This window comes from Ptychodera flava, chromosome 9, assembly GCF_041260155.1.
Source record: "Ptychodera flava strain L36383 chromosome 9, AS_Pfla_20210202, whole genome shotgun sequence".
NCBI lineage: Eukaryota > Metazoa > Hemichordata > Enteropneusta > Ptychoderidae > Ptychodera > Ptychodera flava.
The window spans coordinates 15662338-15682230 of NC_091936.1; the positions used below are offsets into that span (position 1 = coordinate 15662338).

Here is a 19893-nt window from a genome sequence, read left to right on the forward strand (position 1 = left end):
ATTTTTTCGCCAATTTTTAAGACCTTAGGTCATGTTTGCTATGTAAAAAATTTCAAACTGACTAGACCCCTAGGTCAGCAGAAAAAGGCATTTTTAGGTTTTGGAAAATCCAATATGGCCGCCAGGTCACGTGATCAATCACAATTTTAAGGATAACATGCACTAGTACCCATTAGTACCTATTAGTCCTGTAAGTTTGAGAACTTAACGTTAAGCGGTTCCTGAGATCAAGAGGGGCAAAAAAGCGGCGGAAGAAGAGGAAGAAGAAGCGGAAGAAGAAGAAGAAGAAAGAAGAAGAATATTGAACTCCTACGAAACCAATAGGGCCCAGCCGGTAGGCTTGGGCCCCTAATTAAAGCTGCAAGCAGCGTTGGCGGGGCCCAAGCGGTTAACATGGTTGACAAATCTTGCACTAATGATATTATGTGCAAAATTCGAGCTTAAAAAGTAGGATTTTGAACATCATCTAATAGTTACTGTACGTTTCACTTGGAATTTAATATTTTACGGAAAATCCAATATGGCAGCCAAACCACGTGACCGATCCAAACGCCTTTCCCTTTCGCAAACTTGAAAGAGATCACACTTAAGATGTTACACATAAAATTCAGCTCAATCGGTGTGTTTGTTGTGGAGAAGAACATTTTATAGATTAAATTATGATTTTCCTAAAATCCAATATGGCGGCCAAACCACGTGACCGATCAAGATGCCTTTCGCAAACTTCAAAGAGATCACACTTAATTTAAAGATTTAAATCACGATTTTTGCAAACTCCAATATGGCGGCCAAACCACGTGACGGATCCAAATGCCTTTCGCAAACTTGAAAGAGATCACACTTAAGATGTTATACATAAAATTTCAGCTCAATCGGTGTGTTGGTTGTGGAGAAGAAAATTTTTTAAGATTAAATCATGATTTTCCTAAAATCCAATATGGCGGCCAAACCACGTGACCGATCAAGATGCCTTTCGCAAACTTGAAAGAGATCACACTTAAGATTTTACATGCCAAATTTCAGTCGAATTGATGTTTTGGTTCTGGAAAAGAAGATTTTTAAAGATTAAATCACGATTTTCGCAAAATCCAATATGGCGGCCAAACCACGTGACCGATCCAAACGCCTTTCGCAAACTTGAAAGAGATCACACTTAAGATGTTACACATAAATTTCAGCTCAATCGGTGTGTTGGTTGTGGAGAAGAAAATTTTTTAAGATTAAATCATGATTTTCCTAAAATCCAATATGGCGGTCAAACCACGTGACCGATCAAAACGCCTTTCGCAAACTTGAAAGAGATCACACTTAAGATGTTACATGTGAAATTTTAGTCGAATCGGTTTGTTGGTTCTGGAGAAGAAGATTTTTAAAGAGTAAATCACGATTTTCGCAAAAATCCAATATGGCCGCCAGGTCACGTGACCGATCAAAACGCCTTTGGCAAACTTGAAAGATATCACACTTAAGATGTTAAATGTGAAATTTCAGTCGAATCGGTGTGTTGGTTCTGGAGAAGGAGATTTTTAAAGATTAAATCATGATTTTCGCAAAAATCCAATATGGCGGCCAGACCACGTGACCGATCAAAACGCCTTTCGCAAACTTGAAAGAGATCACACTTAAGATGTTACATGTCAAATTTCAGTTGAATCGGTGTGTTGGTTCTGGAGAAGAAGATTTTTAAAGATTAAATCACGATTTTTGCAAAATCCAATATGGCGGCCAAACCACGTGACGGCTCCAAACGCCTTTCGCAAACTTGAAAGACATCACACTTAAGATGTTACATGTGAAATTTCAGTCGAATCGGTGTTTTGGTTCTGGAGAAGAAGATTTTTAAAGATTAAATTGATATTTTTCAAAAATCCAATATGGCGGCCAAGGTCACGTGACCGCATGCGATTTTATCGGCAAATTCTTAAGACCTTAGGCCATGCTTGCTATACAAAAAATTTCAAATCGACTAGACCCCTGGGTATTCTGGAAAAGCCATTTTTAGGTTTTTGGAAAATCCAATATGGCCGCCAGGTCACGTGACCAATCGAAATTTGTATACCCAGGTGCACGAGATCTCATAGGAAGCTATTAGCCCTGCAAGTTTCAGAAGTTTGCGGTAAGCGGTGTTTGAGTTCTAGGTCGACAAAAAAGGAGCGGAAGAACCAGAAGAAGAATATTGAACTCCAGTAAAAGCAATAGGGGCCCAGCCGGTAGGCTTGGGCCCCTAATTAAAGCTGCAAGCAGCGTTGGCGGGGCCCAAGCGGATAACATGGTTGAAAGATCTTGCACTCATGATATCATGTGCAAAATTCGATCTTGGAATAGTATGATTTTGAACATCATCTCATAGTTACTGTATGTGTCAGTGGGAATTGCATGTTTTACGTAAAATCCAATATGGCGGCCAAATATGAAGGATGTAGCACTTGTGGTTACTGAGTTATGGACATATACTCATATTTAAGGGCAAAGGTCATCGAGGTCACGTGACATTTTGTCAAAAAAATTGTAATGCTAAGTTATCCCTATATACCAAAAATCAGACCTCTAGCTCTATTGGCTGGCTCAGAATTAGATATGCACATAATTAATGAGGTACAGGATGTGGTGTCATAAGGTCTCCCATCATACCAAATATGAAGGCTGTAGCACTTGTGGTTACTGAGTTATGGACATATACGTATATTCAAGGTCAAAGGTCATCGAGGTCACGTGACATTATGTCAAAAAAATTGTATTGCTAAGTTATCCATATATACCAAAAATCAGACCTCTAGCTCTATTGGCTGGCTCAGAATTAGATATGCGCATAATTAGTGAGGTACAGGATGTGGTGTCATAAGGTCTCCCATCATACCAAATATGAAGGGTGTAGCACTTGTGGTTACTGAGTTATGGACATATACGTATATTCAAGGTCAAAGGTCATCGAGGTCACGTGATATTTTGTCAAAAAATTGTATTGCTAAGTTATCCCTATATACCAAAAATAAGATCTCTAGCTCTATTGGCTGGCTCAGAATTAGATATGCACATAATTAATGAGGTACAGGGTGTGGTGTTATCAGGTCTCCCATCATACCAAATATGAAGGATGTAGCACTTGTGGTTACTGAGTTATTGACATATACGTATATTCAAGGTCAAAGGTCATCGAGGTCACGTGACATTATGTCAAAAAAATTGTATTGTTAAGTTATCCCTATATACCAAAAATCAGACCTCTAGCTCTATTGGCTGGCTCAGAATTAGATATGCGCATAATTAATGAGGTACTGGATGTGGTGTCATAAGGTCTCCCATCATACCAAATATGAAGGGTGTAGCACTTGTGGTTACTGAGTTATTGACATATACGTATATTCAAGGTCAAAGGTCATCGAGGTCACGTGATATTTTGTCAAAAAAATTGTATTGCAAAGTTATCCCTATATACCGAAAATCAGACCTCTAGCTCTATTTGGTGGCTCAGAATTAGATATGCACATAATTAATGAGGTACAGGATGTGGTGTCAAAAGGTCTCCCATCATACCAAATATGAAGGCTGTAGCACTTGTGGTTACTGAGTTATTGACATAAACGTATATTCAAGGTCAAAGGTCATCGAGGTCACGTGACATTATGTCAAAAAATTGTATTGCTAAGTTATCCATATATACCAAAAATCAGACCTCTAGCTCTATTGGCTGGCTCAGAATTAGATATGCGCATAATTAATGAGGTACAGGATGTGGTGTCATAAGGTCTCCCATCATACCAAATATGAAGGCTGTAGCATTTGTGGTTACTTAGTTATTTTAATGATTAAATTGCGATTTTCGTAAAATCCAAGATGGCGGCCAAATCACGTGACCGATCCAAACGTCATTCGCAAACTTGAAAGAGATCACTCTAAGGATGACATGAGTAAAATTTCAGTTAAATCTGTGAGTTGGTTCGGGAGAAGAAGATTTTTAATGATTAAATTGCGATTTTCGTAAAATCCAAGATGGCGGCCAAATCACTTGACCGATCCAAACGTCTTTCGCAAACTTGAAAGAGATCACTCCAAGGATGACATGAGTAAAATTTCAGCTAAATCTGTGTGTTGGTTCTGGAGAAGAAGATTTTTAATGATTAAATTGCGATTTTCGTAAAATCCAAGATGGCGGCCAAATCAAGTAACCTATTCAAACGTCCTTCGCAAACTTGAAAGAGATCACTCCAAGGATAACATGAGTAAAATTTCAGTTAAATCGGTGTGTTGGTTCTGGAGAAGAAGATTTTTAATGATTAAATTGCGATTTTCGTAAAATCCAAGATGGCGGCCAAATCACGTGACCGATTCAAACGGGTTTCGCAAACTTGAAAGAGATCACTCCAAGGATGACATGAGTAAAATTTCAGTTGAATCGGTGAGTTGGTTCAGGAGAAGAAGATTTTTAATGATTAAATTGTGATTTTTGTAAAATCCAAGATGGCGGCCAAATCACGTGACCGATCCAAACGTCTTTCGCAAACTTGAAAGAGATCACTCAAAGGATGACATGAGTAAAATTTCAGCTAAATCGGTGTGTTGGTTCTGGAGAAGAAGATTTTAATGATTAAATTGCGATTTTCGTAAAATCCAAGATGGCGGCCAAATCACATGACCGATCCAAACGGTGTTTCGCAAACTTGAAAGAGATCACTTTAAGGATGCCATGAGTAAAATTTCAGCTAAATCTGTATGTCGGTTCTGGAGAAGAAGATTTTTAAAATTAAATTGGTATTTTACGAAAATCCAATATGGCCGCCAGGTCGCGCGACTATTAGAAATTTCTATACCCAGGTGCACGAGATCTCATAGGTACCTATTAGCCCTGCAAGTTTCAGAAGTTTGCGGTAAGCGGTGTTTGAGTTCTAGGTCGACAAAAAAAGAGCGGAAGAAGAAGAAGAAGAAGAAGTAGAAGAAGAAGAAGAAGAAGAAAGTTGAACTCCTATAAAACCAATAGGGGCCCAGCCGGTTGGCTTGGGCCCCTAATAAAGCTGCAAGCAGCGTTGGCGGGGCCCAAGCGGATAGCATGGTTGAAAGATCTTGCACTAATGATATTATGTGCAAAATTCGATCTTGGAAAAGTATGATTTTGAACATCATCTCCTAGTTACTGTACATGTCAGTGGGAATTGCATGTTTTACGTAAAATCCAATATGGCGGCCAAATATGAAGGATGTAGCACTTGTGGTTACTGAGTTATGGACATATACTCATATTTAAGGGCAAAGGTCATCGAGGTCACGTGACATTTTGTCAAAAAAATTGTAATGCTAAGTTATCCCTATATACCAAAAATCGGACCTCTAGCTCTATTGGCTGGCTCCGAATTAGATATGCGCATAATTAATGAGGTACAGGATGTGGTGTCATAAGGTCTCCCATCATACCAAATATGAAGGCTGTAGCACTTGTGGTTATTGAGTTATTGACATATACGTATATTCAAGGTCAAAGGTCATCGAGGTCAAGTGACATTATGTCAAAAAAATTGTACTGCTAAGTTATCCATATATACCAAAAATCAGACCTCTAGCTCTATTGGCTGGCTCAGAATTAGATATGCACATAATTAATAAGGTACAGGATGTGGTGTCATAAGGTCTCCCATCATACCAAATATGAAGGGTGTAGCACTTGTGGTTACTGAGTTATGGACATATACGTATATTCAAGGTCAAAGGTCATCGAGGTCACGTGATATTTTGTCAAAAAAATTGTATTGCTAAGTTATCCCTATATACCAAAAATAAGATCTCTAGCTCTATTGGCTGGCTCAGAATTAGATATGCGCATAATTAATGAGGTACAGGATGTGGTGTCATAAGGTCTCCCATCATACCAAATATGAAGGATGTAGCACTTGTGGTTACTGAGTTATGGACATATACGTATATTCAAGGTCAAAGGTCATCGAGGTCACGTGATATTTTGTCAAAAAAATTGTATTGCTAAGGTATGCCTATATACCAAAAATCAGACCTCTAGCTCTATTGGCTTTTCCAGAATTAGATATGTGCATATTTAATGAGGTACCGGATATGGCACCATAAGGTCTCCCATCCTACCAAATATGAAGGATGTAGCACTTGTGGTTCCTAAGTTATGGACGTATATGTATATTTGAGGTCAAAGGTCATCGAGGTCATGTGACATTTTCTTAAAAAAATTGTTTTTCGTAGTTATCCCTGTATACCAAAAATCTGACCTCTTGCTCTATTGGATTGCCCAGAATTAGATCTGACTCTTACATAGGCCAGAATAAGCCATTTGTATAGCTTAGCTGCAGAGGTATAGGGGAGGTCAAAGGTCATTGAAAAATCAGAAAAATAATACTTTAAAAATTTTCTTCTCAAAAACTGCCTGGTTAATTTCCTTGAAATTTATTATATAGCATCTAGTAGTATGGCCTATAAAGTTTGCGAAAAGATTTTGGTGTTAGTTCTGGAGAAGAAGTTTTTGAATGATAAAATTGCGATTTTTCGAAAATCCAATGTGGCGGCCAAATCTTGTGACCGATCCAAATGTCTTTCGCAAACTTAAAAGAGATCACTCTAAGGATGACATGAGTAAAATTTCAGTTAAATCAGTGTGTTTGTTCTGGAGAAGAAGATTTTTAATGATTAAATTGCGATTTTCGTAAAATCCAAGATGGCGGCCAAATCATGTGACCAATCCAAATGTCTTTCGCAAACTTGAAACAGATCACTCTAAGGATGACATGAGTAAAATTTCAGTTAAATCGGTGTGTTTGTTCTGGAGAAGAAGATTTTTAATGATTAAATTGCGATTTTCGTAAAATCCAAGATGGCGGCCAAATCACGTGACCGATCCAAAAGTCTTTCGCAAACTTGAAAGAGATCACTCTAAGGATGACATGAGTAAAACTTCATTTTAATCGGTGTGTTGGTTCTGGAGAAGAAGATTTTTAATGATTAAATTGCGATTTTCGTAAAATCCAAGATGGCGGCCAAATCACGTGACCGATCCAAACGTCTTTCGCAAACTTGAAAGAGATCACTCTAAGGATGACATGAGTAAAATTTCAGTTAAATCGGTGTGTTGGTTCTGGAGAAGAAGATTTTTAATGATTAAATTGCGATTTTCGTAAAATCCAAGATGGCGGCCAAATCACGTGACCGATCCAAACGTCTTTCGCAAACTTGAAAGAGATCATTCTAAGGATGACATGAGTAAAATTTCAGCTAAATCTGTATGTTGGTTCTGGAGAAGAAGATTTTTAAAATTAAATTGGTATTTTTCGCAAATCCAATATGGCCGCCACATCGCGCGACTATTCGAAATTTCTATACCCAGGTGCACGAGATCTCATAGGTACCTATTAGCCCTGCAAGTTTCAGAAGTTTGCGGTAAGCGGTGCTTGAGTTCTAGGTCGACAAAAAAAGAGCGGAAGAAGAAGAAGAAGAAGTAGAAGAAGAAGAAGAAGAAGAAGAAGAAGAAGAAAGTTGAACTCCTATAAAACCAATAGGGGCCCAGCCGGTAGGCTTGGGCCCCTAATTAAAGCTGCAAGCAGCGTTTGCGGGGCCCAAGCGGATAACATGGTTGAAAGATCTTGCACTAATGATATTATGTGCAAAATTCGATCTTGGAAAAGTATGATTTTGAACATCATCTCATAGTTACTGTACATGTCAGTGGGAATTGCATGTTTTACGTAAAATCCAATATGGCGGCAAATATGAAGGATGTAGCACTTGTGGTTACTGAGTTATGGACATATACTCATATTTAAGGGCAAAGGTCATCGAGGTCACGTGATATTTTGTCAAAAAATTGTTATGCTAAGTTATCCCATGAAGGCTGTAGCACTTGTGGTTACTGAGTTATTGACATATACGTATATTCAAGGTCAAAGGTCATCGAGGTCACGTGACATTATGTCAAAAAAATTGTATTGCTAAGTTATCCATACATACTAAAAATCAGACCTCTAGCTCTATTGGCTGGCTCAGAATTAGATATGCACATAATTAATAAGGTACAGGATGTGGTGTCATAAGGTCTCCCATCATACCAAATATGAAGGCTGTAGCACTTGTGGTTACTGAGTTATGGACATATACGTATATTCAAGGTCAAAGGTCATTGAGGTCACGTGATATTTTGTCAAAAAAATTGTATTGCTAAGTTATCCCTATATACCAAAAATCAGACCTCTAGCTCTATTGGCTGGCTCAGAATTAGATATGCGCATAATTAATGAGGTACAGGATGTGGTGTCATAAGGTCTCCCATCATACCAAATATGAAGGCTGTAGCACTTGTGGTTACTGAGTTATTGACATAAACGTATATTCAAGGTCAAAGGTCATCGAGGTCACGTGACATTGTGTCAAAAAAATTGTATTGCTAAGTTATCCCTATATACCAAAAATCAGACCTCTAGCTCTATTGGCTGGCTGAGAATTAGATATGTGCATAATTAATGAGGTACAGGATGTGGTGTCATAAGGTCTCCCATCATACCAAATATGAAGGGTGTAGCACTTGTGGTTACTGAGTTATTGACATATACTTATATTCAAGGTCAAAGGTCATCGAGGTCACATGATATTTTGTCAAAAAAATTGTATTGCTAAGTTATCCCCATATACCAAAAATCAGACCTCTAGCTCTATTGGCTGGCTCAGAATTAGATATGCGCATAATTAATGAGGTACAGGATGTGGTGTCATAAGGTCTCCCATCATACCAAATATGAAGGGTGTAGCACTTGTGGTTACTGAGTTATGGACATATACGTACATTCAAGGTCAAAGGTCATCGAGGTCACGTGACATTATGTCAAAAAAATTGTATTGCTAAGTTATCCCCATATACCAAAAATCAGACCTCTAGCTCTATTGGCGGGCTCAGAATTAGATATGCGCATAATTAATGAGGTACAGGATGTGGTGTCATAAGGTCTCCCATCATATCAAATATGAAGGGTGTAGCACTTGTGGTTACTGAGTTATTGACATATACGTATATTCAAGGTCAAAGGTCATCGAGGTCACGTGACATTATGTCAAAAAAATTGTATTGCTAAGTTATCCCTATATACCAAAAATCAGACCTCTAGCTCTATTGGCTGGCTCAGAATTAGATATGCGCATAATTAATGAGGTACAGGATGTGGTGTCATAAGGTCTCCCATCATACCAAATATGAAGGCTGTAGCATTTGTGGTTACTGAGTTATGGACATATACGTACATTCAAGGTCAAAGGTCATCGAGGTCACGTGACATTATGTCAAAAAAATTGTATTGCTAAGTTATCCCCATATACCAAAAATCAGACCTTTAGCTCTATTGGCTGGCTGAGAATTAGATATGCGCATAATTAATGAGGTACAGGATGTGGTGTCATAAGGTCTCCCATCATACCAAATATGAAGGGTGTAGCACTTGTGGTTACTGAGTTATGGACATATACGTTTATTCAAGGTCAAAGGTCATCGGGGTCACGTGATATTTTGTCAAAAAAATTGTATTGCTAAGTTATCCCTATATACCAAAAATAAGACCTCTAGCTCTATTGGCTGGCTCAGAATTAGATATGCGCATAATTAATGAGGTACAGGATTTGGTGTCATAAGGTCTCCCATCATACCAAATATGAAGTGTGTAGCACTTGTGGTTACTTCGTTATGAACATATACCTATATTTAAGGTCAAAGGTCATTGAGGTCACATGACAATTAGTCAAATAAATTGTATTGCTAAGTTATGCCTATATACCAAAAATCGGACCTCTAGCTTTATTGGCTTGCCAAAAATTAGATATGTGCATATTTAATGAGGTACCGGATATGGCACCATGAGGTCTCCCATCCTACCAAATATGAAGGATGTAGCACTTGTGGTTCCAAAGTTATGGACGTATATGTATATTTGAGGTCAAATGTCATCGAAGTCATGTGACATTTTGTTAAAAAAATTGTTTTTCGTAGTTATCCCTATATACCAAAAATCTGACCTCTTGCTCTATTAGATTGCCCAGAATTAGATATGACTCTTACATAGGCCAGAATAAGCCATTTGTATAGCTTAGCTGCAGAGGTATAGGGGAGGTCAAAGGTCATTGAAAAATCAGAAAAATAATACTTTAAAAATTTTCTTCTCAAAAACTGCCTGGTTAATTTCCTTGAAATTTATTATATAGCATCTAGTAGTGTGGCCTATAAAGTTTGCGAAAAGATTTTGGTGTTAGTTCTTGAGAAGAAGTTTTTGAATGATTAAATTGCGATTTTTCAAAAATCCAATGTGGCGGCCAAATCATGTGACCGATCCAAATGTCTTTCGCAAACTTAAAAGAGATCACTCTAAGGATGACATGAGTAAAATTTCAGTTAAATCTGTGTGTTTGTTCTGGAGAAGAAGATTTTTAATGATTAAATTGCGATTTTCGTAAAATCCAAGATGGCGGCCAAATCATGTGACCGATCAATACGTCTTTCGCAAACTTGAAAGAGATCACTCTAAGGACGACATGAGCAAAATTTCAGTTAAATCAGTGTTTTGGTTCTGGAGAAGAAGATTTTTAATGATTAAATTGCGATTTTCGTAAAATCCAAGATGGCGGCCAAATCACGTGACCGATCCAAACGTCTTTCGCAAACTTGAAAGAGATCACTGTAAGGATGACATGAGTAAAATTTCAGTTTAATCGGTGTGTTCGTTCTGGAGAAGAAGATTTTTAATGATTAAATTGCGATTTTCGTAAAATCCAAGATGGCGGCCAAATCACGTGACCGATCAATACGTCTTTCGCAAACTTGAAAGAGATCACTCTAAGGACGACATGAGCAAAATTTCAGTTAAATCGGTGTTTTGGTTCTGGAGAAGAAGATTTTTAATGATTAAATTGCGATTTTCGTAAAATCCAAGATGGCGGCCAAATCACGTGACCGATCCAAACGTCTTTCGCAAACTTGAAAGAGATCACTCTAAGGATGACATGAGTAAAATTTCAGTTAAATCGGTGTGTTCGTTCTGGAGAAGAAGATTTTTAATGATTAAATTGCGATTTTCGTAAAATCCAAGATGGCGGCCAAATCACGTGACCGATCCAAACGTCTTTCGCAAACTTGAAAGAGATCACTCCAAGGATCACATGAGTAAAATTTCAGTTTAATCGGTGTGTTGGTTCTGGAGAAGAAGTTTTTTAATGATTAAATTGCGATTTTCGTAAAATCCAAGATGGCGGCCAAATCACGTGACCGATCCAAACGTCTTTCGCAAACTTGAAAGAGATCACTGTAAGGATGACATGAGTAAAATTTCAGTTAAATCAGTGTTTTGGTTCTGGAGAAGAAGATTTTTAATGATTAAATTGCGATTTTCGTAAAATCCAAGATGGCGGCCAAATCACGTGACCGATCCAAACGTCTTTCGCAAACTTGAAAGAGATCACTCTAAGGATGACATGAGTAAAATTTCAGCTAAATCTGTATGTTGGTTCTGGAGAAGAAGATTTTTAAAATTAAATCGGTATTTTTCGAAAATCCAATATGGCCGCCAGGTCACGTGACCAATCGAAATTTGTATACCCAGGTGCACGAGATCTCATAGATACCTATTAGCCCTGCAAGTTTTAGAAGTTTGCGGTAAGCGGTGTTTGAGTTCTAGGTAGCCAAAAAAAGAGCGGAAGAACGAAAAGAAGAAGAATATTGAACTCCTATAAAACCAATAGGGGCCCAGCCGGTAGGCTTGGGCCCCTAATTAAAGCTGCAAGCAGCGTTGGCGGGGCCCAAGCGGTTAACATGGTTGAAAAATCTTGCACTAATGATATTATGTGCAAAATTCGAGCTTGAAAAAGTAGGATTTTGAACATCATCTACTGGTTTCTGTACGTTTCACTTGGAATTTTATATTTTACGGAAAATCCAATATGGCGGCCAAACCACGTGACCGATCAAAACGCCTTTCTCAAACTTGAAAGAGATCACACTTAAGATGTTACATGTCAAATTTCAGTCGAATGGGTGTGTTGGTTCTTGAGGAGAAGATTCTTAGAGATTAAATCACGATTTTCGCAAAATGCAATATGGCGGCCAAAGCACGCGACCGATCGAAATCTTTTTCGCAAACTTGAAAGAGATCACTCTAAGGATGACATGAGTAAAATTTCAGCTCAAACGGTATTTGGTTCTTGAGAAGAAGATTTTTAATGATTAAATCACTATTTTCGCAAAATCCAATATGGCGGCCAAATCACGTGACCAATCCAAATGTTTTTCACAAACTTGAAAGAGATCACTCTAAGGATGACATGAGTAAAACTTCAGCTCAAACGGTGTTTTGGTTCATGAGAAGAAGATTTTTGAAGATTAAATTGCGATTTTTGCAAAATCCAATATGGCGGCCAAATCACGTGACCGATCGAAATGTTATTCGCAAACTTGAAACAGATCACTCTAAGGATGACAATGAGTAAAATTTCAGCTAAAACAGTGTTTTGGTTCTTGAGAAGAAGATTTTTAATGATTAAATTGGTATTTTAAAAAAATCCAATATGGCGGCCAAATCACGTGACCGATCGAAATCTTTTTCGCAAACTTGAAAGAGATAACTTTAAGGATGACATGAGTAAAATTTCAGCTCAAACAGTGTTTTGTTCTTGAGTAGAAGATTTTTGCAGATTAAATTGCGATTTTCGCAAAATCCAATATGGCGGCCTAATCATGTGATCGATCAATATGTTATTTGCAAATATGAAAGAGATCACTCTAAGGATGACATGAATAAAATTTCAGCTCAAACGGTGTTTCGGTTCTTGAGAAGAAGATTTTTAAAGATTAAATGGGTATTTTTCAAAAATCCAATATGGCGGCCAAAGTCACGTGACCGCACCCGATTTTATTTACAAAATCTGAAGACCTTAGGTCATGCTTCCTACAGAAAAAAATTCAAATTTACCAGACCCCTAGATCATCAGGACAAGCCGTTTTTAGGTTTTTGAAAAATCCAATATGGCCGCCAGGTCACGTGACCAATCGAAATTTGCATACCCAGGTGCACGAGATCTTATAGGTACCTATTAGCCCTGCAAGTTTTAGAAGTCTGCGGTGAGCGGTGTTTGAGTTCTAGGTCACCAAAAAAGGAGCGGAAGAACGAAAAGAAGAAGAAGAAGAAGAAGAAGAAGAATATTGAACTCCTATAAAACCAATAGGGGCCCAGCCGGTAGGCTTGGGCCCCTAATTAAAGCTGCAAGCAGCGTTGGCGGGGCCCAAGCGGTTAACATGGTTGAAAAATCTTGCACTAATTATATTATGTGCAAAGTTCGAGCTTCAAAAAGTAGGATTTTGAACATCATCTAATAGTTACTGTATGTTTCACTTGGAATTTAATCTTTTACGGAAAATCCAATATGGCGGCCAAACCACGTGACCAATCAAAATGCATTTCAAACTTGAAACACATCACACTTAAGATGGTATATGCAAAATTTCAGTCAAATCAGTGTTTGTTCGGGAGAAGAAGATTTTAAAGATTAAATCACGATTTTCAGAAAATCCAATATGGCGGCCAAACCACGTGACCGATCAAAACGCCTTCGCAAACTTGAATGAGATCACACTTAAGATGTTACACACAAAATTTCAGCTCAATCAGTGCGTTGGTTGTGGAGAAGAAGATTTTTAAAGATTAAATCATAATTTTCGCAAAATCCAATATGGCCGCCAAACCACGTGACTAATCAAAACCCCTTTCGCAAACTTGAAAGAGATTACATTTAAGATGTTACATGTCAAATTTCAGTCGAATCGGTGTGTTGGTTCTGGAGAAGAAGAATTTTAGAGATTAAATCACGATTTTTGCAAAATCCAATATGGCGGCTAAACCACGTGACCGATCAAAACGCCTTTCGCAAATTTGAAAGAGATCATACTTAAGATATGACATGTCAAATTTCAGTCGAATCAGTGTGTTGGTTCTGGAGAAGAAGATTTTTAAAGATTAAATCTTGATTTTCACAAAATCCAATATGGCCGTCAAACCACTTGACCGATCAAAACGCCTTTTGCAAACTTGAAAGAGATCATCAAACGCCTTTTGCAAACTTGAAAGAGATCACACTTAAGATGTTAAATGTCAAATTACAGTCGAATCGGTGTGTTGGCTCTGGAGAAGAAGATTTTTGAAGATTAAATCACGTTTTTCTCAAAATCCAAAATGGCGGCCAAACCACGTGACCGATCAAAACGCCTTTCGCAAACTTGAAAGAGATCACACTTAAGATGTTACATGTGAGATTTCAGTTGAATCGGTGTTTTGGTTCTGGAGAAGAAGATTTTTAAAGATTAAATGGGTATTTTTCAAAAATCCAATATGGCGGCCAAGGTCACGTGACCGCATGCGATTTTATTGGCAAATTCTTAAGACCTTAGGCCATGCTTGCTATACAAAAAATTTCAAATCGACTAGACCCCTGGGTATTCTGGAGAAGCCATTTGTAGGTTTTTGGAAAATCCAATATGGCCGCCAGGTCACGTGACTAATTGAAATTTCAAGGGTCAGGTGCATGAGTACTAACTACCAAGTACTTGACCTGCAAGTTTGAGAAGTTTTCGTTCAGCCGTTTAAGAGATCTAGGTTGACAAAGAAACGGCAGAAGAAGAAGAAGAGGAAGAAACAGTAGAACTCGAGCAATAACAATAGGGGCCCAGCCGGTCGGCTTGGGCCCCTAAGAAGAAGAATATTGAACTCCTATAAAACCAATAGGGGCCCAGCCGGTAGGCTTGGGCCCCTAAATATTGAACTCCTATAAAACCAATAGGGGCCCAGCCGGTAGGCTTGGGCCCCTAATTAAAGCTGCAAGCAGCGTTGGCGGGGCCGAGCAGCTCGCATAGTTGATGAGAAACATACGGTGTCATCTTGAGATCTGCAATCATAACAAACATGAAGGTTTCTGTACTAATTGTTGCTCACGTTTAGGTACATACGTACATTTGGGGTCAAAGGGTATAGCACTGTTGATTACAGAGTTATGGACAAATACATATATTTGAGGTCAAAGGTCATTGGAGTCACGTGACATTTTGTCAAAAAATTGTATCCCATACTGATTCCCATATACAAAAAATCAGACCTCTAGCTGTATTGGCTTGCCCAAAATTAGATATGTGCATATTTAATGAGGTACCAGATATAGCACCATAAGTCTCCCTTTATACAAAATAAGAAGCGTCTAGCCCTTGTGGTTCCTGAGTTATGGACAGATATGTATATTTGAGGTCAAACGTCATCGAGGTCATGTGACCTTTTATTGAAAAAATTGTATCCCATACTTATCCCCATATACAAAAAATCACACCTCTAGCTCTATTGGCTTGCCCAGAATTAGATATGTGCATATTTAATGAGGTACATGATGTGGCGTCATAAGGTCTCCAATCCTACCAATTATGAAGGGTGTAGCACTTGTGGTTACTGAGTTATGGACAGATATGTATATTTAAGGTCAAAGGTCATCGAGGTCACGTGACATTTTGTCAAAAAAATTGTATCCCATAGTTATCCCTATATACCAAAAAACAAACCTCTAACTCTATTGGCTTGGCCGAAATTAGATGTGTGCATATTTAATGAGACATGACATAGGGTACCATAAGGTCTCCCATCATACCAAGTATGAAGGGTGTAGCCCTTGTGGTTACTGAGTTATGGACATATATGTATATTTGAGGTCAAAGGTCATCAAGGTCACGTGACATTTTGTCAAAAAAATTGTATCCCATAGTTATCCCTATATACAAAAACCAGACCTCTAACTCTATTGGCTTGCCCAGAATTAGATATGTGCATATTAAATGAGGCATGACCTATAGTACCATAAGGTCTCCCATCATACCAAGTATGAAGGGTGTAGCCCTTGTGGTTACTGAGTTATGGACATATATGTATATTTGAGGTCAAAGGTCATCAAGGTCACGTGACATTTTGTCAAAAAAATTGTATCCCATAGTTATAACTATATACCAAAAACCAGACCTCTAACATTATTGGCTTGCCCAGAATTAGATATGTGCATATTTAATGAGGCATGACCTTTGGTACCATAAGGTCTCCCATCATACCAAGTATGAAGGGTGTAGCCCTTGTGGTTACTGAGTTATGGACATATATGTATATTTGAGGTCAAAGGTCATCAAGGTCACGTGACATTTTGTCAAAAAAATTGTATCCCATAGTTATCCCTATATACCAAAAACCAGACCTCTAACTCTATTGGCTTGCCCAGAATTAGATATGTGCATATTTAATGAGGCATGACCTATGGTACCATAAGGTCTCCCATCATACTAAGTATGAAGGGTGTAGCCCTTGTGGTTACTGAGTTATGGACATATATGTTTATTTGGGGTCAAAGGTCATTAAGGTCACGTGACATTTTGTCAAAAATATTGTATCCCATAGTTAACCATATATACCAAAAATCAGTCCTCTAGCTCTGTTTGCTTGCCCAAAATTAGATATGTGCATATTAAATGAGGCATGACATATGGTACCATAAGGTCTCCCATCATACCAAATATGAAGGGTGTAGCCCTTGTGGTTACTGAGTTATTGACATATATGTATATTTGAGGTCAAAGGTCATCAAGGTCACGTGACATTTTGTCAAAAAAATTGTATCCCATAGTTATGCCTATATACCAAAAACCAGACCTCTAACTCTATTGGCTTGCCCAGAATTAGATACGTGCATAATAAATGAGGTTAGAAAACATGCTAGGGTCATAGGTCAAGTTCATCCTTAAAACATTGATTTGCAGTTTGATAACCTGTTGGTCATTGTTCAGCAGTGACAAGCCCCCTGCCCCCCAGGGCACTCACATAGTCCAGAATAAGCCGTTGTATAGCTTAGCTGCAGAGGTATAGGGGAGGTCAAAGGTCATTGAAAAATCAGAAAAATAATACTTTAAAAATCTTCTTCTATAAAACTGCCAGGTCAATTTCCTTGAAATTTAGTATATAGCGTCTAGATAGTATGGCCTATAAAGTTTGCGAAAGATTTTGGATCGGTCAAATTTTATGGAAATGGGACAGTAAAAACATTTTCATTTCAAAATTGCAGCCAGGTCACATGACCAATTAAAAATTCAAGACTAACATGCACTACCTCTCATTGACCTTAAACATTGTACCAAGTTTCAAAAAATTTCATTGAGCAGTTTCAGAGATTAGGACTGACAAAAAAACGGCAGAAGAAGAAGAAGAAGAAGAAGAAAAAAGTAGAACTTGAGCAATACCAATAGGGGCCTCGCCATGAGGGCGCTCGGCCCCTAAAGAAGAGGAAGTAGTAGAACTTGAGCAATAACAATAGGGTCCCAGCCGGTCGGCTTGGGCCCCTAAATACACAACAAAAGACGCCATCAAACACGGACCAGAACGAGAAAGGGAATAGTAAAGACATGAGTTCATTGCTACAAAACACCCCAGAAATTACGTAAATCTTCTGAAAGGTACTGCATCAAAGTAGCGTTTCCTATAACACATTTTAAGTTAAAATATTATGTCTGATTTCTTTTTGATTTTTTTTTCTGATTTCTGAGCTATTCATGGATTTGTTTACTGCCATGTCGAGTGACGGTAGAGGTATTGTATCACTATAAAATAAAGGCCTCTTACCCGTTTTTGTGCAATGGCGAGCGTCAAACAGCCTACATAGAACCAGATGTAGCCAGGTAGGAATCCATGCCAAATCATCGACAGAAGATATGTTAGAATCAAATTATGGCGGCGAAGACGTTCATAGCTGACGTACCTCAACCAATTATTGATAGACATATGCCAACAATCTATACTCTCTTTCATATTGCTGCACAGCTGAGAGAGAGAGAGAGAGAGAGAGAGAGAGAGAGAGAGAGAGAGAGAAAGAGAGAGAGAGAGAGAGAGAGAGAGAGAGAGAGAGAGAGAGAGAGAGAGTTTCACAGTCTTTCACTGTATTACAATAGAAATGAATGTAATATATCAACTCATACACTAATCTTTGCTCTAGGTGCTGAAAACTTTAGAATTATGTCACTTCATCAGGTCTAGATTTACAAGATTACATTTATTTATACAGATATGTCGCACCAATGAGTCACATTCGAACTTACATTCTTCAAAAGAGCAGCATACCTCTATATTAAGCTTGTAGAATCAGAATAAGATGCTCATGTCCTTCATGGGAAACGGAATGTCCGTCTGCCTGTTTGTCTAGCTGTCTGCATGCTCTATACATCCTCTACAAGATGTACTTATATAACCCTAAATTTGTTAACACACTTTTCTGTCTTCTTTCTGTCATCTCCATGCACAGTGTGATGCACATCACGTCACCACCATGTCTGCCTCCCACAAATACGTCGGTGTTAGCTTTCACTTGTGGGCGCGATTTTTTAAAGTCATTGAGCGTAAGAAACATTAAGGCGGCGAGAAGGTTCATATATGTCGGTCTTTTATCTTATTATTTTGTCCAAAGCATGTCTGCTAGAATATGCAAAAGCTCGGGCCTGAAGTTAATTGAGGAAATATTTAAATGTCAATATTTACATAAGCAGGTTTGATACGTATGTCAGATACCAAGTCCCATTTGGGTTCACCGCTGCTATCGTAACCATTGAATCCAAAACCTGAAATGTTACATGCCACATCACCTGGAAGTATAGGGAAAGAAGCATGCGTAAGGAAATGGGTGTGTGATAGGGATATCTTGTGCTACCACCGATTCCTTGAATCTTTGAATGAGTAAAAGCATTGAAAAAAATGCCGCCATAATTATTTGACGTCTGCCTTCTTGTTAAAACTGAAAACTTCTTTGCATTGGTATACCGCACTATATTTGGAGAAATTCTTCTATGTTTTTCGTCAAATGTATTCTCATAAATTGAATACTTTGATGGCAGCCAGGAAAGACTTTACACCACGTGTCTGAGGGTGGCGTGTTTGAGAAATTGTATGCTCTTAGCGCTTGTACGCTGGGAGAGTGAGAACTTCACTGTGGAATCTTGTTTTTACACTATGCATTATCGTGATTGAGTTACATTTTCCATATTGGTCATTCTCTGTCCCCACGCCTGTGGCGCGGTGCGCGTATTAATTTGCGAATGGTACGTCATGTGATGTGTAAAACAGAACAGTACTGTAATGTTGGCAGACGACTTGCTTCAAACCGAAAGGTTTTTACAGTCTCTCTATCGCGGATGAATATGTAAACATATTTCACACAGGATTTGATGTGGATGAATGCGAATATTTTTTTCTAATAGGAATGAAATAAATCGAAGATGTCGAAGTCATTTATGCAAATGTTATTATCTAAAGAGGAAAATAATCCCACGAGTTTATGTTCTGAAATGGAATTTCTCAATAGTTGGAGAATTTGTCTATCATACAACCCAGGGATAGAAATTCCAAGACTTGTATGTGAGACATTCCATCTCAGCCCCATTATACGAGCAGTGTTGCATTCTATCACTCTTACCTAGTATCCACACAAAGGCGTAAAGTGGAAGGAAAACCAGCCATATACAGGACAACGCATAAAACACACGATAAACAAATGCAGAAGCCAGTACAGGCTTACCTATAGTTAGTAACAAGGAGAGGAAAGTCAGGCTTGTATGACACGCATGCGTAAATGTATTCTGTGAATGAGTACCTTCATTTGAGTTACTTTGTCGCTTTAAACTTTTGACGAGAAAATACTTGCCGGGAAAAATATGTGCAGTTATTTATCATGAGTAAAGTTGTATGAAGAGTTTAGTTAAAGTCATAAGTTGAGGGGCAGTGGATAGTTAAAACACGCACAAGACAAACGAAGGTAATTGATTTAGGGGAGGGGGTTTATCACTGTTTCGATTATTGTGCAAGTATTCGC

The 19893-nt window shown here is 38.2% G+C and overlaps 1 protein-coding gene across 1 annotated transcript in view; it reads right to left on the reverse strand.

Annotated features, from left to right (window-relative positions):
• Nucleotides 1–19893, reverse strand: part of LOC139140129 (lysophospholipid acyltransferase 2-like) — a 50354-nt gene that overhangs the window by 21550 nt on the left and 8911 nt on the right. The window contains exons 9-11 of the mRNA XM_070709172.1: nucleotides 19498–19599; nucleotides 18567–18670; nucleotides 17658–17855 (exon numbers count right to left, since the gene is read on the reverse strand). Coding sequence (XP_070565273.1) covers nucleotides 17658–17855; nucleotides 18567–18670; nucleotides 19498–19599 — 404 coding nt within the window. The remainder of the gene's footprint in view (nucleotides 1–17657; nucleotides 17856–18566; nucleotides 18671–19497; nucleotides 19600–19893) is intronic.